Genomic DNA, 24,569 nt, shown 5'->3' on the forward strand with positions numbered 1-24,569 from the left:
ATGGACTTGTACCTAAACAACTGTTTAAAGGCCGCGGAGGCTGCTGCCTCCAAAGCGGCTTCGGACAACCTAAAATCTGACAAAGAGACTTGTAGAACCGTGAGTGCTGGCCCCTCCATACAGTGCATTTATTTGTTCATTGCCTTTCTTCCTTGGTCAGGGCAGGTTTCAGACCAGCAGGTAGAATCATGGGATAGTTTCTGGCCTGCGGGGCGGAGACAGGACAGAGTGTGGAGGGACAGGGAGGGCTCAAGATGTCCCTGACTTATAGGGAAGGGCCCAGAAATAGAGGCCTTGGTTTGCGGCCAGTCAGTTCCTTCCACCCAGATACCTAGCAACCTGGGTTGTGCTATCTTGTTGAAGTGTAACACATCTGAAGTAAACTAAAGGAACACTTCCTAGTAGAAAAGACAAACGTTTCCATTTTCTTTAACACAGAAGAAAAAGAACCTTATCATTCCAAATATTGGACCATCTAGTCTATTGGATTTGCCTCTTGGAGCCAAACTGCCTGTTATCCCAGGAAGTACTAATATATTCTACACAACAAATCTAAGTGAAAAGGTAAACTATGTTTTAATGATGTATAAGTGGCTTTCTTTACATTTTTAGTTGTTAAATTTGAAACATTTTGCTATGATTGCACTTTGTATATCACCTTCAGTTTCACACAGATGGAATTAAATAAGCTGGCAATGTTTTAAAGTCCTTAAACTCACGTTAATGATAGAACGCCCCAGAAAGAGCTGCAATCCCTCCATCCAGACTTTCTCCAGCCAAGGCCTCAACCTGACAGGATGTGGTCTTTCTGGCCTACACATGCTGATTTCTGCATCTGTGCCTTGGTTCATCTGACGCCCGAAACTTACCATGTACTCTCCTCTCTTGGTTGACAGTCTATCCTGACCTATGTACACAGGAATTGAGTTAAGGTTGAGGCTATAGGTAAATCAAACACAAAGTTCATAAACAAGATTCCCCATGCCACTGCTAATGTAAAAATTAGGCTGGGGGAAGAGAGGGAAGATGGAAGGCATATTTACCCAGATCAGCCCATTACATTCTTTCACTGTAGTTTCTGCTTGTATGTTTTACTTTCAATGAACATAATTATTTCAATAAACTGATGTTTAAAAGTATTATTTCATGAATTTTGCACTTGCAATAATTTCAAATATGTTTCTTTTGGCAGCTTTATCAGCCTTCTTTTGGTTTTAACCTTAATGATCCTTACTGCAAACTCATGGAAACCACTTACAAAAGTCTTCACGATCCACACCTAAAGTCATACTTCAAGCGAAAAGACATCCTTAAGAAACTAAGACAGGGAGGATACATCACCGGCAATAACAAAGTGCGTTGAGGCCTTCTTCTGAACAGCAAAAATCTAGGCACTTGCTTGGCACTTCAGTACCTATGCCAGCTTCTAGTTGATCACTAGCAGATATCACAGAAGAAAGTCAATAAATTGCTTAGCGTTGGGTGGATTTTCTTTTCTTGTAAAAACTACTCTATAGTTGACAGTTTGTCAGTGATAGGAAAAGAGAATTACTGAACAATTTTTGGTATGTAAACAGGCATTTATTTTCATGTCTCTAGAAGTAATTTTAACTTGGAACTATGTTAACAAAATATTTAGAAATTTCCTGGTTGGTCATCAACTGTTTAGAGATACTGACTGCAAAAATGTTACAAAAAATATATTATTACAGTTCATCCTAAAATTGTTACTAGAATGAAAGTCCTTATTCTGCTCTATAAACATGTTATAATTTTTAAAATTTTATGTTTTTATTTTTGAATTGTAGATGGTGTGTTCCTTAAAAGAGTTGAACAAATACAGACAATATCTTACTACTTTAAAAATTGACTTTGAACGAAACTATATCAGAGAACAAGTAAGTTAAATATTTGAGTTTATTTGGGACCAATAAAAATTTGTGAAAAGCTAGGCCCTTTGCACAATATTTCCTTAAACTATTCCAGGAATAAAGTATCTAAAGAATCTGTAGACGACAGAGAGCCCATTTGATTTTTACATAGAAAAAGTTTATTTGTGGGATAGGGCCATGCAAGGCAAAAAGCAGGTTAGCAAGTCAGAACTTCTACTTAAAATTAAATTTAAAGAAAATTTATCAAAGCATAGATTTATTTCTGTCAAGTATATAACATCCAATAATTGCTTTCTTGCAGAAAATCATTGAAGATCAAGTGAACAAACTGAACGAAGAGAGACGGGCCTGTGACGACGCTGCTGCTGCTGAGTTTCAGCAGTGGTTGTTACAAGAAGGGAAAAAACCTTGCCCGCATCAAGACCGACTACTGAAACTCAGGTAGAGTCAGAGTTTGTGTATGCCCAGAGTTCATGGGCATATTTTAGAACCCCCTCAAACTGCAAAAACACTAGAAAGAATTGAAGATAGAGTCATGAAGGTACTAGATACATTTAAGCCCCTCAGCATTTTCAACATGGAGAACAAAAAAAATGGTATATCAAGCGGGGCTGAAGAGATGGCCCAGCAGCTAAGATCACGGGCTAGTAGTCTTCCAGTGGGCTAAGGTCTGGTTCCAAGAACCTACATGGTGCTTCATAACCATCTGAATTCCAGTTGTAAAAGATCTGATGCCCTCTATAGGCACTGCAAGCATGTGGTACACAGACTTACATGCAGAGAAAACATCAATACACATTTTTTTAAAAAAAAATTATAATAAATTATAATAATTACATCAAGAGGTACAGGGATTGGGAACCTTAATGCTAACCTTAAAGACTGGGAAGGTAAGTTTGTACCTGAGAAACTGAAGTCACCAGGAGCCCAAGAGGTAAGTTAAACTGTTACTGAAGAAATCCAAAATACAAATCACTGAACTTGTGAAAGCCAGGTCTGCACTACCAAAGGGAAAGAGACTGTCTTTAACATATATCAAACATAAGTTTAAATGAAATTATTTTAAAGCCACAATGATCAAATTGCTACAACTTTCTCGGATGCATGGAAACATACCATTCCTCTACCAACTGGACATTTTCCTTCAGCTACTAATCACACATTAATATTTAGATAGCAAGCCACAGCCTTAGAAGGTAAATGGAGGAGTTGTAGATTTTTCTTTTTGATCATTTTGAGTGAAAGCCAGTTATTCTTTATCTGGCTCCTCTCATCCATACATTCATCTCGGAGTATACCAAAATGCATGTTGCTATACCAGAGTTTCAGAGTGACTGACAGGTATCCTAAAAGAAGCATCTCATTTACATTCCTTTGTTTCACTTTTACTCAGACATTTGCATATGATTCACAAAGAACTAGACAAAATTGAAAACACCTCGGAAAGGCGAAACACCTTGCAGTTACTGGAAGAAGACCTACAACACTGGGATAACGTTAGAAGGAAACTGAATCTCCGCACAGACATTGACCAGGTAAGGGTCAAATTTTGAACTGGAAACTTGTATGGTTGTTTCATTTGTAAACTGTTTTCACAGGTTCTCTCTATCATTTGAAGTTATTTCAGTTTAAAAAAGAAACCCAGGGGCTGGAGAGATGGCTCAGAGGTTAAGAGCATTGCCTACTCTTCCAAAGGTCCTGATTTCAATTCCGAGCAACCACATGGTGGCTCACAACCATCTGTAATGGGGTCCGGTGCCCTCTTCTGGCCTGTAGGCATACACACAGAAAGAATATTGTACACATAATAAATATTTTTTTTTTTAAAAAAAAAGAAACCCAGGCCAGCAAGAAGGATTCATTAGGAAAGCCACTTCCTGTACTAGCCTGGTGACCTAAGTTCAAGTCCCAGAATGTATGTGACATTGGAAGTAGGGAGCTCACTCTATAGACCTCCACATGAGTTATGACACAGCTATTTGTTTAGTTCCTCTCTGAGAATACCTTTGAGAGTAGCAGATATCCTCCCTGAGTTAGAAATCAACACCCCTTTGCCAATAGCTTTTGAAATTCATCTTTAGAGTCATGTTCATGCTGGATTCATGCTTGTAATTACAAAATCATCTCTTTACTTTCCCATCCCATTGCATCCAGCTGGTCAGTCCCAATGAATGGCAGATAAATAAGCATATTTAAAACCACAATGCAAGATTTGCTTTATTATTGACCTAAAATTTATTAGGCCATTGATCTGATCTAATTTGCATATTGGTTGAAGAAAAAGAAAATGCTTTTAAAATAAAACAGACATATGCTGATAACTGTAATGGCATGTCCCTTAGGAATGGCAATCCAAGGAAATGGCATTTCTAACAAAGATTGGAGAAGAAGTGAAAAGGAACACCAAAGCTGATGGCCGTCGTCGGAAAATCAGAGATGAAATTAACCGAAAGGTAGTTAGCCTTTGCTGGACTTGGGCTGTTTCAGGAAAAGCTTTTGGCACGATTTTATATTTTAAAATATGAATTTTCAGAAGATAGTTATTGATGGAGAGATTCATTCTAGCCCCAATCTGTAATTAAAGAGAGTCCCAAGAACGTTAGATTAGATTGAGTTGTTACTAAAATATGCTTTTCTTCAATAGTAAAGGGATTGCCTAGCATGTACAAGACCCTAGCTTAAATTTCCAGATGGCAAGAGAGTACGGATGCATGCACACATGCACATGCGTACACACAATTTCATGTTGAGTCATAAAAGGAAACTTAACCTCTTCGTATATTTCTTCAAACCCATTGTAAATTTCGACATTTCCAAATAGGGACAAAGGTCTACTTCAGGTATGTCATCACATTTGAAGTAATCTGTGTTGTATTTTTACTGACGGGTTTCTATTTGAATTGGAAACCTATTAAATGTATTTTTAAATATTTTGTAGAAACAAGTACTGCTTCACAAAAGAATTGCCTACCATTTGCAAAAACTACAAAAGAAAGACAGTAAAAAAGAAACCGGAAAAGCAAGTGCCTTTGAAATCCAAAGACAATCTGAAACAGGTGAGAGAGATAGGGGAGGGAGAATAAAAGGCATAGTAGATAAGTGGAAGCTGAAGAACAATATATGAAATATTAATGTCTCTATAAAACCACCTTATGCTCACATGATTTTTTAAAAAGGCCCCTGCAAAAGTAAGTTCTAAAAACCCTCAATACCTGTGTCAGGCACAATGTGATGCACTTTCCAGTTACAGATCCAGTTGAAAAAAGCATATGCACAAAAAAGTATAAGCACAATGCCTATAGTGAACAAGTAAACACATAGTTTTACAAACAGCCAGAAGGAGGAGATAGCATGCTCACTCAGGTAAGAAATGCAGAAAGCAAAGGCGAGAAGTAAGTTGAGGCAGGCAGTAAGAAAACACGGGAAAGTAAGAAAAGGTTAACAAGCGAGTAAGAGCAAGAAAATTTACAGAAGTTAGATGAAGGGATAATATACAAAGATTGAGAGAATATTAAAGTGTGCAAAGCAAGTAATAGGAAAACAAAACATTGAAAGAGAAAGAACCTAGTAGGCAATGGTGATACAAGACAATGGGGAAAACAAGGAGAGACAGAAGAAAGCAAATTGAACAGGAGAAACCAGTAGACTTCAGCATTAATCGCTTCATGGGAATAGGGAGAGATGAAGACAAAAAAGAGATAGAAGAGGGTAGAGGAGGAAGGGTAGACAAGGAAGGAAGAGCTAATAGGAAAAGAGTGAAAAGGGAGATTGTGATGGTGAGAGAGGGGTTTGAAAAGGATTTGTAAGGAAGGAATTCCAATACACTTGCAAAGCTGTGCAGGGTTTACCCAAGAGACTTCAGCCCTACGAAGTTAAAGAAGTGGAGCAGTTTTTTTTTTTAAACAAAACAAAACAAAAGTAAGTATAAAAAGGTAAGATGGGAAAGAGAGGACTGTAAGTTATAAAGGGGAGTGAGGCAAGGAGGAAGGGAGACAGTAATCTTTAAAAGGGAAGAAGGAAAGGAGGCAGCATGCTTGTTATTCTACCCGTGGAGAGGCTGGAAATCAATAAATTACAAAGATGCTGTCTGAAAGAGGAAGAAAGAGAAAATGAGGGAGGGAAGGAAGAGGGATACAGATGGGAGGGAGGGTGGAGGGAAGGTAAAAAGAAAAGGAAAGAGAGGAGAGGAAAAAGGGAAGGGAGGAAAAAGGGAGAAAGGAAAAGAAAAAGATGGAAAGAAGATAAGACACGAGAGGGGAGGAGGAAAAGAAGGTAGATAACAGGGACAAGAGGGGGAAACGGGAAGGAGAGAAAAAGGAAGGGAAAAAAGGAGGTAGAATTAAAAGGCAGGAAAGGAAGGGGAGGGAGGGGAAAATGAGAACAAAAGGAAGAGAAGAAAGAGGAAGGAGGGAGGGGTAAAGATGAGAGGAAGAAAGTAAAGATGGGGAGGGGGAATAAAGATGGGAGGAGGATGCCTAAAGATGGGAAGAGAAAGAGGAAAAATAGGAGGGGGAAGATGAAAGATGGAAGGGAAAGAGGTGGGAGGAGGGAGGAGAGAAGAGGGAGGAGGGAGGAGGGGAAGGCAAAGAGGTGGGAGGAGGGAGGAAAGAAGTGGGAGGAGAGAGGAGGGGAAGGCAAAGAGGTGGGAGGAGGGAGGAAAGAAGTGGGAGGAGGGAGGAGGAGAGGTGGGAGGGGGAAGCATAAAGATGGGAGGAGGCAGGGAAAGAGATGGAAGGATGGGAAAGAGGTAAGAAAAAGGTGGGAGGAGGGAGGGGAGAGGTGAGGGGAAGGATAAACATAGGAGAAGGGAGGGAAAGGTGGGAGGAGGGGGGAGAGGTAGATGGGGGGAAGAAGGAGAGCTAGAGGTAGGAGGAAGGAGAAGAAAGGGAAGAAAAAGTACAGAAGAAATGGAGGAAGAAGGGAAGGAAATTAAGAGAAAGGAGAGGAAAGGAAAGAGGAAGAAAGTATAGAATCAAGGGAAGCTAGCAAGGATAGGGAAGGAAGGAAGGAAGGAAGAAAGGAAGGAAGGAAGGAAGGAAGATAAAGCAAAGACAAATAAAAAAAATGAAGTAAAATTTGAAGACAAGGGAGAAATAGCAAGGGGAAGAAAGAAGGAGGTAAGTGTAAAAGAAAATCAAAGTTAGTGGAAACAAAGAAAAGGAAATTGTGGGAAAGATACTTTAAAAGGAGGGGCCAATGAGTAATTCAGGCCTTGTGGGGCAGGGGTATCAGGTTTTAAAAGACAGGATATGTAGAAAGATTAATAATATGTCTGAATTTTAGAAAAATAAATCAGAAAGAAAACCTATAACAGTATGGCAGAAAAAGAGAAGTAGAAACAAAACAAGAAAGAAAAATTGAAAGAAGGAGGAGCCAATAGATTGTGAACTCATGAAAAGAAATGGAGAAAGGGAGAATGGAGGAGATGAAGAATAGACTAGAGAAGGGAAGGGGAGAAGAAAGAAAAGCATAAGAAAGCTTTTAAAAAACAAACATGAACAAAGAGTAAAGGTAGAGAAAAAAACTAAAAACTTCAGGGAATGGAGCAACAAGGGATAAAATGTAAACGAATGGAGACACAATAAAGAAGAAAGGTGGGAACTAGTGAGATCAAGTACACTATGGGAAGGAGACATTTTGAGAAGCCAGCAAGAGTTGAAATAGAGATTACAGGTAGATAAAAAGGCAGGAAGATAGTAAAGATAGTATAAGGATAGCAAGAAAACCCTCAAGAGAACAAGAAAAATGGGCACAATAGGAGAATTCAAAGTGTAAGAGGATAAAAATAACACAGGTGATTTGATAGAAAAGCAAATTAGCATAGACTGGATTCTAAAAAGAAACTAGTAAATTGAGACAATATAAAAATGCAGGTGGGAAAGCAAAGGGTTAACAAGCAGGAGCCTGTGGAGCTAGAGAGATAATTCCTTGATTAAGAACATTTGCTGGTCTTGCAGAAGACAAAGCTTGATGCCAACACCCACATCAGGTGACATTCACAGATGCCTGTAACTCAAGTTCTAGGGTTCTGGCACCCTCTTGTGGTCTGTGCAGGCTCCTGAATACATGAGATGCACATACATACACTTGGGCGCACACACATATACACATTGAATAAAGTAACAGGAGCTTGTAAATGGAGGAAGACAAAGGGGAGAAGTGGACGAAGAGTGATGGGAAAAGTAATGAAGGCATAGGAAGAAGGGGAAAAAGGGGGGATTAGTGAGGATGAGTGAGAGAAAGTAACCCAAGAACGCAAGAGAAAACAAGAGCCAGCCAGCAGTTAAAACCACTGGGGCAACTACAATAAGAGAGAGCCAGACTTTCAACGGTCCACAGGCTGGTGCAAACTTAGTCAAGAGCTTGAAATTCCTTCTGAGTTTCAGAGGAGAGGGGCAAAGGGTGAAGAGGGTCTAGTTAAAGGAACCTAATAACTTCTGTAGAAGACAGGCCAGAGTGATGGGATATCCCCTGAGGAGGGGAGAGAACAGGCTGGGGACAGTGATGTGTGACCTCATGCACCAAGGGTTTTTTGTTCATGCTGGGTTTTCTATGGAAGTGCACTGATGGGCCTACCAGAAGAGTGACTTTTTTGGTCAGTAAGAGTCTTGGCCAATAGGGAGAGATGTGAGGGAGGCAGAAAGATCAGTAGAACAAAGTAAAACAGAGTGGTTGGAAACAGCTGTGTCCGGGGAGAGATGTGGATAGGATAGATTTTAAAGGGGGGCCCAGGGATATAGGCTCAGGTCTTCCTTTCCATTCCCAGAACCACAAAGGGAGGGGATAGCACTGATTTTTGGTTTTGTTTTTTTTTTTAAAAAAAAAGTCAGTAGTGAAGACAGAACAAGAATATAGAGAAAGGAAAAAAAGAAAAATGTGTACTCAAATATAAGCAATATGAAGAGAATTTAAAGGTGATGGGAGCATGACTTTAAGACTAGAACTCAGGAGACAGGCATAAGTTTGACGCTAACCTGGTCTACAGAGTGAGTTCCAGGATAGCCAGGGCTGCACAGAGAAACCCTGTCTCAGAAAAAAATAACAATAGAATTATACTAATAGAAAAAAATTAAATAATGAAGGAAGAGGGAAAAGAAGGGGACAGAAGGAAGTGAGAGATGGAGGGAGAAAGGGAGATGTCAAGCGAAGTGAGAGGAGATTAGGAGCAAACAATGAAGAAAGGGGAGAGATAGAAGTTTAAACTTGTAAGTCTGTGCAAAGTAATGTTTTAAAAAGAGCATTTGAATATAAGATAAGGTTAGAAAGGTAGGATTAGCAAGAAAATTCAAATCGTAGAGAACAAGATAATCCAGTGATGCATATGTAAGATGTCAGCAAAGTGGTACAGAAATAAAGACGGATGAACTGGGGACACAGCGAGTGTTAAGAATGACAGAAATTCTAAAAGAAGGGGCCAATTTTATTTTATTTTCTATTTAATTTATTTTACTTTTTTTTAAAAAAGAAAGCAAGCTATCTTTTTTTTTTTCATATTACATACCAATCCCAGTTCCTACTCCCCTCCTCCCATTTCCTTGACCCGCAGCACCCCCCCCCCCATCCACTCCTCAGAGAGTTGCTTTGGGGAAGGTCCAAAGCCCTCCCTACTATATCTAGGCTGAGCAAGGTATACATCCAAAGGGAATGGGTTCCAAAAAGCCAGTACAAGCAGTAGGGATAAATCCTGGCCCCGCAGGACGGTGCCAATTTTAAATGTGAAGGAAAGACAGTAAAATCAAGGAGGCAATGACAGAGATGGAAGAAAAGAGGGAGGAATTTCAAATGAGTCAGTAAGGAACAGGGATAGACAGAGGATATAAGAGGGAAACCTGATAAGAAATCAAGGGCAATGGTGAAATGTAGAAGAAAAGTTTGAAGTAGGAGTTGGGGAGGGGAAGGCACTTGATTAATAACTAAAGGGACAGCCTGCAGCTAGGAGAAAAAGTCAATTAATAGTAGATATGGGAACAGACCAGTAGAAAAGTAAGTGTGAAAAAGAAACAGAAAGTGGAGGAAGCAACAAAGAGAATCTAGGGCTACAGATGCAGCTCAGTTGGTAGAGTGCTTGCCTAGTTTGCACAAAGCCTTGGGTTCAATTTCCAACATCAGAGCTAGGCATGGTGGTCCATACCTGTAAATACAAGAGAAAGGAAAATCAGAAATTCAAGTTCATTCTTAGCTACACAGCGAGGTTGAGGCTAGCCTTGACCAAGGAAGAGTGAGTCAAGAATTGCAACTGCAGATTATAATAAAATATGGAACAATCAAAATATGTTCTGTAAAGAAGGAAACAATGAAATAAATATAGGACTAAGAATGAACGAGAAGGGGTGAGAGAAATACAGGGAGGGATTGAGCAAGTTTTACAAGGGAAGCAGAATAAGGGCTCTTTTAAATGGTAATAGGAGAGAGAGTGGGGCGGGGAGGAGAGAGAGGAGAGAATTTGAAGAGGCACAGCAAACAAGAAGAGATGAGATGAGACAGAAAATGCCATTTTTACTAAACAATCATGAAGAAGCTCCTAATACAGTTCAAAGTATGGCCCTCTGCTTCAGATGCTGGGCTACATTAGGGACATTGTTCCCTCTGTTCAGAACTACTCATGGCTGCTTCTAACAGAAAGGATTTGAGTACACATTTTATGTGGTAGTCACCTCAAATCATCTGAAAAAGACAAAACAGTAGGCCTATACTCACTTCTCTGGGGGATGAGGCAGGAGGATCATTAATTAGTTCAAGGCTTGCCTGAGCAACACAGGACAACACCAGAATCAGCAGCTCCTCTACTTCTTAAGCTTCTGTTACAAACCCACAGACAGCTCATGACATTGCCACTGAGCCGGGGGCATTCCAAGAAAGCCTGGAGCTAAAATTTGACTTTAAGCATGACAACTAGGAAGTAGAAATTCGTAGGCATACTGGATTTTGTCATGATATCTGTGGCTTACAGTGCAAATAAATCTTCTGTGTTTAGCCATCACATGTTGTGTTATATATATTCCTTATACAAACCATGCCATATAATCTATTGCTCATTGGAGTCAACTCCCTAGTTACTCAGTTGTATTTTTCTATCCACTTTGTGTAGCTGACAACTCTCAAGTGTGGTTCACAGCACTGACTTCCACACAGGCTCTGCTAGTGAACTCATCTCTATACTTTGCCTTACCAGTGGGATCGTGAGCAGACCTTAGCCTGTTCCTCTGTTCCTACTAGCCCTTGCTCAGCATCCCTGCCCCCTTCTTTTACCCGTCCAGATTGCTAAGCAGAGGTTCTAGGGATTGCTCTGAAGCCTGTGGCCCTATGAATCTCCTGAAGATCAAGGCCAGTGCCAATGTGCTTTCTTAATCTCCTTTTCCCTTACTCTCCCCAAGACCCTTCGGTCTTGAGCCTTTTAGACCCACGGTAATATAACATGCGGCTGGGAACAGATTTATTTTATTGGCCACATAAATTCCTACAGCACCAGAGTTTTCTATATTGTTGTTATGTTGGGCCTTTTGGAAAAGCACCGCTGAGTAGTAGTCGCCATTGTAATATTTGACATTTTATCATTTTGTCATCTCCAGTGTTAACAATAAATGTCCTTTTTTTTTTTTTAAAGCGTCTGTGACAACCCAGAAGAAACCAAGCGTCACAGAGCCAAAGACGTCTCAAGAACACCTGGAACAAAAATGTAACTGATATGTCATGATTGGAAATTAATAATTAGTGGGAATACTGGACTTGCTAATAAGTCTTCTGCTTAGAATGCAGAAAAGTCATCTACCCTTTTCCACCAAATGGTGTTTTGTGGGTAACACTCATGATCAACTGTCACCATCTTCACTTCTCTAGACCACACCCCTTAGTTACTCCATTATGCTCCCTCCACACCCCTAGAGCAGGGCACACCACTTTTTGCAGTGAGAAATTTCCAAACCCATTTCAGAGCCCTGACTTTCTCATGACTCCCACTACTGAGCTTGTCTCCGTACTGTCCTGTTACCAACGAGAACCTGAAGCAGCTCTTCAGTGTGTGTCTCTGTTGATGGCACCCCTCTGCCTCTGGTCCCTTTCTTTCACCTGGAGAACTGTCCTTCCAGATTACTCCATAGAGGTTCTCCTTGTGCATCTGAAGCCCGTGGCCCTGTGCAGTTAAGGACCAAGACCACTGCCTGTGTTCCTCAGTCCTCTCCTTCCCTTGCCTTTGAGCCACTGAGCCACAGTTCCATGTGCCATTGGCAGCGGAAATAGTCCATTCCCCACATACTTTGAAGCGGTACCACAGTGTTCCTCACTATTGTTCCCCCATTTCTTTTGGAAGGGCACAATTGAATAGTATTTATCTTAACATTTGTTAGTTTATCATTTCATCTTCATCACTGTTAAAAATAAATGTTCTTTTTTTTTATAGCATCTACATCCAGTTTAAGAACAAGTGTTTCTGACCAAAGACTATTACAAGAATCAAGAGAGTCAAAATGTAACTATTGTGTTATTATTGGAATTTAATAAGTTATGAGACCTGACAGTGATCACTCCTGCTTAGCATGCAGATGAACTCACTGTGCCCATTTATCAAATGATGCCTGGGGATAGTGTTTGCCAGTGGCACTACCATCTATATTGTCACCTAGATTAGACTCTGGAACTACTCATTTCCTGCAGCTTTCTCCTCGTTCCCATGAGCAGGAAGACCCATTCTATGAAGCCAACAACTCTTCAAGCCCAGTTCAGAACCCTCATCCACCCTTGTACTGAACTTCTGTAATTTTCCTTACTAAGAAAATCCTGTGGCAGATTTTTCAATCATGCCTTTGCTGCTGCCACCCCTTGCTCTAACAGCTCTGCCTCCCAAGGAGGTTTGACCTCCTTGCTGTCTCCACAAACAACCCTGCAGATTGCTGAATGGAGGTCCTGCTACTACTTAACTTTGTATGACTAAAGTCTGTGACCTCGTGAGACTAGCTGACACCAAGAGTCCTGCTGATATGCTTTCTCAATCCCGCCCTCCCTTCAGCTCTGGGCTCTTGAGACCTCTAGTGACATATGGTCACTTGCAGTAGAGATACTTGATTTGCTCCCTGCATTTCTGTGTGAATAGAATGTTGCCCACTCTTGATTCCCTGGTCCTTTTAGAAAAGCGCAACTGAGTAGTAGTCGTCGTCAGTGATCCTTTTAATATTTGTGATTTTTCTAGTTTTGTCATCTCCATTGCTAAAAACAACTATCTTATTTTTTAAGCTACCTCACAAACCACAAAAACCAGTTTTGACGAAGAGAAACCTTCATTTTATGGACTTCTGGAGACACAATGTAATTAAACTTTTATGATTAAAAATTAGTAAATTGTGGGACTACCATACATAATGCAGCAATGCTCCATCTCTTTCCATCAAATGGTGCTTTGGGGTTAATGCTTAGGAACTGTGTCGCCTTCCCTACTGCCCCCGAATAAATGCCTTAATTTGCTCAGTTAATGATGCTCCCTCCACACCCCCAGAGCAGGGCACACCACTTTTTGCAGTGAGAAATTTCCAAACCCATTTCAGAGCCCTGACTTTCTCATGACTCCCACTACTGAGCTTGTCTCCGTACTGTCCTGTTACCAACGAGAACCTGAAGCAGCTCTTCAGTGTGTGTCTCTGTTGATGGCACCCCTCTGCCTCTGGTCCCTTTCTTTCACCTGGAGAACTGTCTGCGAGAACCTGAAGCAGCTCTTCAGTGTGTGTCTCTGTTGATGGCACCCCTCTGCCTCTGGTCCCTTTCTTTCACCTGGAGAACTGTCTGCGAAAACCTGAAGCAGCTCTTCAGTGTGTGTCTCTGTTGATGGCACCCCTCTGCCTCTGGTCCCTTTCTTTCACCTGGAGAACTGTCCTTCCAGATTACTCCATAGAGGTTCTCCTTGTGCATCTGAAGCCCGTGGCCCTGTGCAGTTAAGGACCAAGACCACTGCCTGTGTTCCTCAGTCCTCTCCTTCCCTTGCCTTTGAGCCATTGAGGCACAGTTCCATGTGCCACTGGCAGCGGAAATAGTTCATTTGTTTGTCATTTATAGTTCTGCACCACAGAATGTCCCCCTTGTTTCTTTTAGGAAGGCCCAGTTTTAGTGGTTGCTGTCATTTTAACATTTGTCATATTCTCATTTATTCTTTTCTGGTTAATAATAAATGTCTCCCTTTAAGTTTCTCCAACAGACACAAGGACACCTAGTTTGCCTGAGATGCAGACATTTCAAGACTTTTTGGAACCCAAATGTAATTGAAATTTTATCACTAGAAATTAGTAATTTGTAGGGGGATTCTGGAATCGGTAATATAAGGAACTCTTCTGACTATAATGTAGAAAAATTCTCTATCCTCATGCAAAATGGGGTATTTGGAGTAATGCTTACCATGAGCGGCACTACCTTTGTCTCCCTCTGAGTTAGACTCCTAAATTATGCACTTGGTGCTAATCCCACCACACTCCAGAGTAAAACAGGTCTTGCCTTGTGGGTGACAACTCTCCAAGCCCCATGTCGTACCCTGCCATTCCCAAAAGGCCTTGCTATTGATCTGTCTCTGTACTTCTCTGTTGCCAATGCGATTCTGGGCAGAATCTGTGCCTCTGCTGCAGCTACACTTTGCTCAGCAGCTCTGCTTCCCACGGAGGGTTTATCTCGACCTCCATTCTTCTACTCAGGTGCATCCTACCTGTGGCCAGGGAGAGCTATGAATGCTGCCCAGTACAAAATTATAAACTTATATGAAGCATTAAAAGATTCATTTGCAATATTGTTTATAACACTGTTCTACATTCCTCAAGTACCAATACTGCAGATAACAACAATGTGACAGATGTCAGAGGCTTGGAATACTTGCCTAGAAAACTAGCAAGCTAGCCTTTCATCTTGCTGAACAGAGATTCTTCTGATAATTGCAAAACTCGCAGCTTTACTTGTCACATGATATCACATGAACCAGAAATGGTTCAATTGTAACATGTGTTTTCCCAACAGTAGGGTATTCTCCACTCTTCCCGCCCTTTTCAGAAAAAAATCTTGATTTGTAACTATGGTTTTAATATTGGTCATTTTATTCCATCATGTCCAGTGTTAATAAATGACTGTTGTTTTTTTTTTTTTAAAGATTACTATCACCCTAGTGAGAAGAAAGCGAGTTTTGCTGAGCAGATGTTTTACGAACCGATTGAACAAAAATGTAATCAAAATGTTATGGGTGAAAGTTAGTAATTGGTGGGAATATAAAAGTTTGGGAACCTCTTCTGTTAAATGAAGAGGAACCCCCTCCCCAGTTCAAAACCCCAACTTTCCCGAATCTTCCCCCTCCTTAACCCATCTCTGTACTTTTCTATCACCAATGAGACTCCCAAAATATACCTTCATTCCGTCTCTGCTACTGCTGTTCCTCCATCACCACCTTTGCCTCCTGCAGGTTTTGCCTTGAAATACTTTTTTGTACCTTGAGAACTCCCTCCAAGATAATTGAGTTGAAGCTCTTGTTGAATGGGGGATCTACTAATGTTTCTGAAACCTGTGGCCCCAGAAACCTGAGTGGATCACGGCCCCCTGCTAATGTGCTTACTTAATTCTGTCTGCCGTAAGCCTTGAGGGCTTGAGATCTACTGTCAGTCATTTCCTAAGCTGCACAAATGTTATTCGTTATATAGATTTTCTGTAGCAAGAACATGTTCCTCCACTCCTGTTCTCCTGGTCTTGTGGAAAACCCCAGCTGACAGTAGTCAATTACCATGTTAATGTAATGTCATTGTATGAACTTGTCAGTCCCATTGTTAAAAATATGTCTTTTTTTTTTTTTTAAGATGGTCCGGTAAAGGCAAAAAGATCCAGTTTTATCGACCAGAAATTTATGGAAGACCTTCTAGAAGCAAAATGTAATTGCAATTTTCTGCTTCGAAATCAGTAACTTCTGGGAGTACTGGATTCGGTTTTGATCTCTACTGCACGCAATGCAGACAATCCCCTACCATATACCAAATGGTGTTTTGGTGAAACACTAACTTTGCCACCCTCTCCGTTGCTCTCTGGGTTACACTCCCTAATTACTTAAGTGGTGTTGCTCATTCCACATTCTCGGAGTAGGGGAAGCTACATTTCCTGCTACTACCCTCCAACTCAGTGCAGAACAATGATCTCCCACCTTCCCCATACTCCCTGCTACTCTACATTTCTCTCTGCATTTTCACTCCCAAAGGAACTGAGGCAGTTCTTGAGCCTCTGCTACTGTTATCCCATGTTTGGAAGTTCTGCCTGGCAGGAAGAATTTACCTCTAACTTCACTTTTTTTCTACTTGGTGAACTTGACTGCTACATTCCTGACCGACGGTCTAATAAGACTTTTGAAGCCTGAGGCTCTGGAAACCTAATAGGGCCTTAGACCCCTAGCCAGTGTCATTGCCTTCCCGGTCCTGCCTTTCCTTTGGCTTTGGCTTTGTGCTTTTTTGAAACCTATATTAACATGTCGCAACATCCCTCACAGCAGAAATATTTTGTCCCATGATTTTCCCCACTCATGTTCCTCTTAGTACTTTTGGCAAAACCCAATGGAGGTCAGTCAGTTGCCATTTGAATATCGGTTGTTTTGTCATTTCCATTTTTGAAATTGATGTCTCTTTTTCTTTTAAGATCTTTACCCAAATACTATGAGAAGAAGTTTCACCGATCACAGACTGACGGGAGACAATCTAGAAGCAAAATGTAATTGAATCATAAATTAATTAATGCATGATTGGTAACGGTCTCTTCTGCTTAACTATCCTCTATTCTCATCCATGAAATGACATGTCCTATATAGTGCTTATGAAAGTTTTGACCCCTTTTGTGGTCCCTTGAGCTAACTTTCCCTGCAGCCAATTGGTGATGCTCTCTCCATACTACTTGAGATGATAGCTCCTCTTTTGTGCAAATGACCACACTCCAAGCCTAGCTCAAAGCACAGCTCCCACTACCGTGGACTTGTCTTTGTTCTTCTCTGTCTCCTACAAGATCCAGAGTCAGATATTCAGTGTCCTCCTCTAATGCTGATACCACTTTCTTAGCACCTGGACCTTTCAGGGGTTACCCTGAGCCTTTGATCCATCTGGACACCTATCTTATTATATTACTGAACAGAGGTTCCACTGATGTCTCTGAAGCCTGGCCCTACAAGTCAAGAAGGATCAAGGCACCTGCCAATGTGCTTTCTTAGCCCCACCCCTCCTTTAGCTACAGTGGCATTTTCATCACTGGGAATAGAGGTGCTTTATTTACCACATATACTTCTTCGATATCAGAGTGCTTCCCGGTCTTTCTCCACTAGCTGTTTTAGAAAAGCCCAACTCAGTAGCAGTTAGTGGTTCTTTGAATGTCCCCTATTTTCGCATGTTGGCAATTCCACTGTTAACTTAATTCTTTTTTTCTTTTAGCAACTTCATCAAACACAAAGAAAAGAAGTGTTTCAGAACAGAAATTGTTTTATGAACCAGTCAAAATAAAATGTAATTGAAATTTTATTATTACAAGTTAGTAATTAGTGGGCATACTGGATTTGGTAGTGAGCTCTTCTACTAACAATGCAGCAAAGATCTCTAGCCTCTTCCATCAAATGATGTGTTGAGGGCAATGCTAACCAATGATCGCACCCTGTCATCCTCTGATTACTTGATTGGTGCCCCTCTTCCCATATTCTCTTGAGCAGGGTAGGTATGCCACTTTCCGCATTAGACAATTCTCCAAGCCCAGTTCAAAACAGTGACTTTCTGAAAGCCTGTGTGTCTGCTGGTACTTATGCGGCTGCCACCCCTTGCCGTTCAACTCTGTTTCCCAGGGAGGTTTTATCCCCATCTCTTTTTGTTCCACCTGGAAATCCCCCCTTAAATGTTGCTGACAGAGGATCTATTGATGTTTTGGAAGCCTATGGAAATATAAACCTAGCAACAACCAAGACCTCTGCTGATATGAGACCTCAAGTGACAAAGTCATGTCACTGAAAATAAAAATATAAGTCACATATATTTCAACAGCAACAGAGTTTCCCCACTCCTCTTCCCTGGTCTTTTTTGAAAAGTTCAACAGTAGCAGTCTGACACCTTTTTAAATATTTGTTGTTTTATCATTTTGTCATTTCGACTGTAAAGATTTAATGTCTTTTTGATTTTGTTTAAGCAACTCCACAAAATGTAAAGAAAACAAGTTTTTCTGAAGAGGAATCATTTCTACAACTCATGGAAGCAATAAGTAATTGAATTTTTATTCTTCTAAATTAACAATGTGTGAGAATACTGTATTTGGTAACGATCTCTTCTGCATAATACAAAAACATCCTCTCTCTAACTCAGTTGCATGGTTCAATTTGTGTCATGACTTTGAACAGCATCACTGTCCTTATCGCCTCCTGGATGAGAATCCCTATCCCTCAGCTGCTGTTGCTCTCTCCACACTCCCCCAGCAGACTAGACCATTCTTTGCAGCTCACAGCTCTCCAAGCCCAGTTCAGAACAGTGGCTTTCCCAAATCCCTGTCTCTTAACATATCTCTGTACCTTCCTATTCCTAATAAGATCCAGAGGCAGGGCTTCATTTTATGCCTCTGGGGCTGCCATCTATGATGCTGCCACCCACCAAGTTGCTCCATTGTTATGTCTACAGAGAAGAGGGGGTAGCCTCTATGTCCTTTGTTCCACTTACATAACTATCCTTCGTTAGTACTGAATGAAGGATCTACTGAAGTCTTTGAAGCCTCTGTCTCTATGAGACTAAGAAGGACCAAGAGCCCTCCTAATGTGCTTTCTGCATCTTGTGATTCCTTTGACTTTGAGTTTTGAGACATAGGGGTAGCAAGTCATATCACTGGCAGCAGAAATCCTTTATACACATATATTTCTGAAGCTGTGTACTATTCTCTATTCTTATTCCCCTGGTCTTATTCTAAAAACTTGAATACAAATCAGTTGCCATTTTTAATATTTGTTATTTTGTACTTGACATGACCATTGTTAAAAATAAATCTCTCTCTCTCTCTCTTTTTAAAGCACCTCGACAATATGTAAAGAAAACAAGTTTCGCTGACCAGAAATCATCTCAAGAATCTCTGGAATCCAGACGTAATTGAAATTTTTATGGTTTGAAATTAATTTGCGGCAATACTAGATTTAGTGATGATGTCCTCTATGCATTACACAGGATGGCATTGTCATTTTGACATTTCTGCCCATGCTGACTGTGGAACACGCACAGGACCAGTACTATGTGTTATATGTAGTCTTGCTTTTTGTTGCTGCATTAGCCGCCAACCTAACAATAGACCAGTGGAGTCTATTCTATCATTGTGGAGTCTCCTTAAATTCCTCAGTCATTCAGGGAGTCTCCCTTTTGTTCTGCTTCTTCCCCACAGTTTTCATCTGGATACAAGAGGCATGTCTTTTGTTTTCACTCAACTAGATGTGTATCAGCTGCACTGACAAAGGAAGTAACTATAACCACAGATTCCCAGACTCCTTCACATCCCACTAAATTTCAACAGGATATCCACATGCTCTGCATGCACATTAAAGTTTAGGCAAAACTGCATTCCAAGTTCCCATGGAAGCAGAATAGTGTATTTGGATGAAACAGCCTCTGCCTTTCCTGGTCTCCAGAGGATGTCCTTATCACCACTCTCAATGTCTTTGGCCTCTTCAAATTGACAGTTGAAGGCTGTTATCAGCTCATGATTTATCCTCTTATCCCTAGTTTGAGTGGAACCTTCTAATTCTCTTTTCTACACCCTGATAATTATGCTTAGATTCTGCATATTATTCAAGGTAGACCACCTTCATAGTGGCTCCTAGGAAGCTCCCTAGTTAGAGTCTTGGAGTTTTCTAAACATAGCTATACCGCAGGGGAACCAAGAATGGTACGGGAAGTAAAATTCTAGAAAGAGTGCCTTGTGCTCAGCCCCACTCTATAGCCAGGTTGTTGTGCTGTGCCTTGGGTAACAAGGAGTCAAGGGTAGAGATGACCTAAGAGACCTCCTTCCAGAGTCTTAAACAGTGCAGCAGTGGTCCTTCTTGTCTGCTCTCCATATTAACCAAGGTTCAGAAGAAGCCATGTGTGAAGCCAAGCTGATACTTTTGCTCTCCCCTTTCTCACCACCCTTCTATCTTCCCACCACTTCTGTGCTGTTAATGGAGTGCTATTTCACCAGTAATTGTCCTTAAGTAATATCTCCCATCTTTCCTACCCAAGATAACTCTTAATGGTGAACAAACATATTTCCTGTACACTACATGTTAGTCAAATTTCTGATTCTATGACAAAATACCAGAGAAGTCACTTAAAAAGAGAATATAATTATTTTTTTTTCAAAGATTTATTTATTATGTACACAGTGTTCAGCCTCCATGCCTGCAGGCCAGAAGAGGGCACCAGATCTCATTACAGATGGTTGTTTTATATGAGAAAATCGGCTGTCAAAAGAAAAATTTAGTCTGGCTCATATCTTTAGAGGTTGCCATTCATGAACATTTGGAGCTGTTTCTTTGAGCTTGTGGTAAGGTACTACAACATGGTGGATGGGGAGGGGGGATCTTGCTTACCTCATACAAGACAGTAAGTAAAGATAGGAAATGGGGGCAAGCATTTAAATATACCCTTCAAGGATGTGCTTCCTGTGACCTAATTTCCTCCAGCTCATTCCCACCTCCTATAGTCTGCACTACTCCCGATGGTATCATCAACTAAGGATCAAGTCTTATGCACTTTTTTGAGGTCAGTTTAATAGATCCAAACCACAGGGCTGGAAGGATGACTTAGCAATTAAGAGTACTCACTGTTCTTTCATGGGACCTGTGTTATTTCCCAGCACACACATGGCAAATCACAACCATCTGTAACTCCAGTTCCAGAGGACTCAACATCCTTTCAGGCCTTTTGCAGGCACTGAATATGGTGCACTTAGATACATACAGGAAAACCACTTATACACATAAATAAAATATTTTAAAATCATCTAAACAACAGCAATATATGAGAATTTTCTGAGTCAAGCAGTTCTTAACTGCTACATAATGTTGAATGCTATCTTGGTAAGCTGCATAAGAAAACCTTTCATTATGATGGAAGCACTTGTTGGTTCTAATGATTATTTCATAAGTTTAATATATCAAGACTGAAGAAGTTACACATTTTAATTATATACAGTTTATTCTACTTCAATTATAGTTCAATGAACTTTTAAAAGTATATAATTTTCTTTTGGTCTCCTTCAGGATCAAGCCAACAGTCTCAAAGTAACATTAAGGTTTTTATTAGGACATCAACAACTTTACCACCCCAAGTGAGGAACATACAACATCCAGCCGAGCAAAAGGTAGAAAGTTGTGTTGCATGTTTCGCTTTGTTGGCTGATGTAGCTAGCTTTGGGTTGTACAGGGTAGCCCCTTACTTAGCTTGATACTGTTCAGTAAGAGAATATGGAGTTCTAGGCAGATCTTACCCTCTCCATAATAAGGTATACTGAGCCAGTCTCATGCTTAGTGTACCATGAACTTTAGCAGAAATGAGATTAAACATTGAATGATGGTGATGATCACAAGCATGGTGACAATGACAAAGATAATAGCTAACGTTTACTCACAGTCTACTGTGGACCAGGTCCTGGCCTAAACAAGAAGGAAGGAAAGGGGTAAGTTAGGATAGCAAGATGGAAGACAGTTATCATCTAGGGGTAAAGCACGCATAAACAAAAACCTTACAATATAGCAAAAGATTTTATTTTTACAAAATTCAGTGGGAACACAGAAGGTATAGAGAGCAGTCCTGCCTTGAGAGGTCTAAAGGGAGGATACTAAAGAAAGGTTTAGTTGATTTAAACCTTGAAATATAAGTAGGGATTTTCCATGTTGATAGATGGAAGGAGACACTGAAGCAATATTGCAGACTGAGTAAAAGTATGGGCGCCAAGGAGATGGACATGAGCCTGTAAAAGTAGATTGAAGCCAGAACCTTGCTGAAGTACAAATTTGTCCTCTCAGTAATGGAGCCATTGAAACTTTTTTAGTTGGAATGTGGGAGAAAAAAAAGAATTATTTGGATTCTAAAATGATAACCTAGCTGCAGTTTGTGGAAAGGATGATGGAGAATAAGGGAAAGTTATTTCTAAGTCTTCTTGGATAGTTGGGACAACAGTGTAGAATACAGGACCTGGGAAGGTAGTTCAATGGCAGAGTGCTTCGCTAGCATGTAAAAGGACATGTGTTCAATCCCTAAGACTGAAAAATGACAACAGTGTGAGGGCCTTAACTAAGGCAATGGCAATGAGGTTGAATTAGAGGCTACAGAGTCAAGGAATCTGAGTGTTTCAGAACCTGGCCACTGAATAAATGGACGATTTCTGAGGTAGATGAGGAAGGTGATGATGTTGAGTTTTTCAAATGCTCCCTCTCAGAGTGCTTGGGCTTACTCCCTCATCAGAACTCACTGTATTTGTCCATTCTAGTAGCTGCACTTCTTGAGGTCAGAAATAGCCAATTTTCATTCCAAGAAATGTGCTCAATAAACACTAGATTGCATTGAATTAGACTCCTCTTAAACAAAGGAAACAACTCTTAAGTTTTTGGCATTGAGTACTGGCCATGTTTTTAGCCAAAATACAAAATACAGAAGAGAAACAAGTTTGGAAAGATGGGGTGTTCAGATACATAGGACATTGTTTTGAACTAGTTAGGTGTAGGTACCCGTGTGAAGCACAAGACAAACTCTGGCAGTCTGTATCAGCCTTGAGAACAGTGCTAAGGAAAGAGTTTTGGATTAAAGGGAGGGTACTGTGTTAGATTACTGTAGAGTAGGTTAACAGCCACTTTTAGAAACTTAATCGATGTTTTTTTCCTTTTAATGGTATACCGTACAGCATGATAAAGAAAGAAAGACATCACATCATTCATATGACAGAGGTAAGAAAATGAGCAGTATTCATGGTGGGTTTTTTTTTCAGTTGAATAGCCAGTTTTGTAGTTTTTCATGATTATAAATTTTGTGCTTTCTTTGCTTACAAGAAGCTTTAAATTCAATGTGTTAGTGTCACTCTTACACTTCTGGACAGCAGCTAGGTGAATGGGCCTTTTTGGGATTTATAAAGTATAATGAAATTAGGGTCTTTGCCATATCCATCTATACATATTCCTCACATATTATACTGTGGTCTCGGAGCTTTGATGAAGAAAAATCTCCAAAGAAGGTACCTACCCTCTACTTGCTATACTTTTCTTATAAACATAACACAAATGCAGCCTATCTTCTATCTCCCAAGGGCTGGACTAGAGGTTAGGCAAACCTCTGCTAGTTCCTACAAAAGTTTCCCAAACATATTACACATGTGCACACACACACACACACACACACACACACACACACACACACACACACACACCTATGAAGAACACTAGGATATCACAACCTGGGTGATTATCAAGTCCCAAAACGTACCTGCACAAAGTCAAATGTATCATCTTCTAGTGAACCAACATTCTGTTTCTCCATTCCTTCTGTTCTTGTCCAGGCATAAAAGCTAACACATTTTTTTACTCTATTGCCTATATTTTACATTCTAAATTTTCATTATTCTGATCTTCTTAAACTCTCACAACCCCATTTCCTTTCTGTTTGCATCACTCTGCTCTTCACTCTTGCAGTAACCAGCCCCCTAAGATTACGGCAATGGTGACCCAGTGAAACTTAACAGAAAGAAGAATTTTAAAAGCCTTGGAGTCACCCTATCTTTGGAGGTTCTGCCTTATCTTGTATAAATAATACCTCCTTGTATCTGTTAGTAGTCTAGTCTACTAGTAATATAGATTCCCAGCAAGGATGACTGTATGATATTTTCATATTCAATGGTACTTCTTCTTCATCCTAGGAGTCAAAAGAGGCTCAATTCCTGCTCCGTCTCACTCTATGCAAGCAACAAATGTTTCTAGACAGTCTCTTCATGATACTACAAAACAAGAGGGGGATATTCCTTTTCGAAACACACATAGACAGAGCAAGTGATTTATGAAATTACCATCAAGATTAGTGTAAAAACTTTATACATTAAATGATAATTTAAAAAAATCTCTATTCCTTGACCTTAATGATTCTAGAAAATATTAAAAGGTGAATTTCAGTAACCGTGATGGGGTACTTCTGCATGCTGACACCCATTTCTACTGGTTGTGTTTCTGTAGCCAGACTCAACATGTGTGGAATGCAACTGACAGTCAGCAAGCTGACAGATGCAGCGAGCCTTGGGTTTTAAATTTGTTGGGCAGATCTGAATTTGAACACTTTATTTGCCTGTGTTTCTTTTGGTTGTACTAGAGATTGACTTGGTCTTGTATACACTAAAAAAGCATTGGCCCACACACCCCTATTTTACTTTTATAGTTTGACTTACAGTCTTATTAAGTTGTTCAGGGTGGCCTCAAATGGCTCAGCTTCACTCAAGTAGCTGGAATTACAATCCTCCCCCCACCGACTCAACTTGCCACGATTCTTAATAGTGATCATCTGATCACTATTAAGATTTTTACTCTTAATAATTATCAGGTTATAGGGCCCCTCACTAGTGAACTGCAAAATATTTAAGGCACATGCTGTGCCCTCCAAAGGAAACATCCAATTAACTGTGAATTGCTTCTCTTCTGCTGCTGACAGAGTGCAGGGACAGCCATATTGTCTC

The 24,569-nt window shown here is 40.4% G+C and overlaps 1 protein-coding gene across 1 annotated transcript; it reads left to right on the top strand.

Annotated features, from left to right (window-relative positions):
* LOC121441661 (fibrous sheath-interacting protein 2-like) lies at positions 1-24,146 on the top strand. Its single transcript, XM_041642865.1, has 21 exons — positions 1-99; positions 439-564; positions 1,193-1,354; positions 1,809-1,898; positions 2,194-2,333; positions 3,286-3,427; positions 4,235-4,345; positions 4,831-4,948; positions 11,497-11,568; positions 12,289-12,357; positions 13,119-13,190; positions 14,059-14,130; positions 15,004-15,075; positions 15,698-15,769; positions 16,521-16,592; positions 17,300-17,371; positions 18,039-18,110; positions 18,904-18,975; positions 21,121-21,221; positions 22,761-22,803; positions 24,076-24,146. The coding sequence occupies exons 1-21, from the start codon at positions 1-3 to the stop codon at positions 24,144-24,146; spliced, it is 1,920 nt and encodes a 639-aa protein (XP_041498799.1).
* The last annotated feature ends 423 nt before the right edge of the window (positions 24,147-24,569 follow it).

The sequence above is a fragment of the Microtus oregoni genome, unplaced genomic scaffold (assembly GCF_018167655.1).
Source record: "Microtus oregoni isolate MIOR12 unplaced genomic scaffold, Mior012 000080F_ref0000499, whole genome shotgun sequence".
NCBI classification, from domain to species: domain Eukaryota; kingdom Metazoa; phylum Chordata; class Mammalia; order Rodentia; family Cricetidae; genus Microtus; species Microtus oregoni.

Bases quoted from the DNA above. Each gene is read 5' to 3' on its own strand.
- LOC121441661 (XM_041642865.1), top strand. From the start codon at position 1: ATGGACTTGTACCTAAACAACTGTTTAAAGGCCGCGGAGGCTGCTGCC. The intron at 11,569-12,288 runs GTAACTGATATG...TTTTTTTTATAG, and splicing joins AGAACACCTGGAACAAAAAT to CATCTACATCCAGTTTAAGA. The intron at 16,593-17,299 runs GTAATTGAATCA...TTTTTCTTTTAG, and splicing joins AGACAATCTAGAAGCAAAAT to CAACTTCATCAAACACAAAG.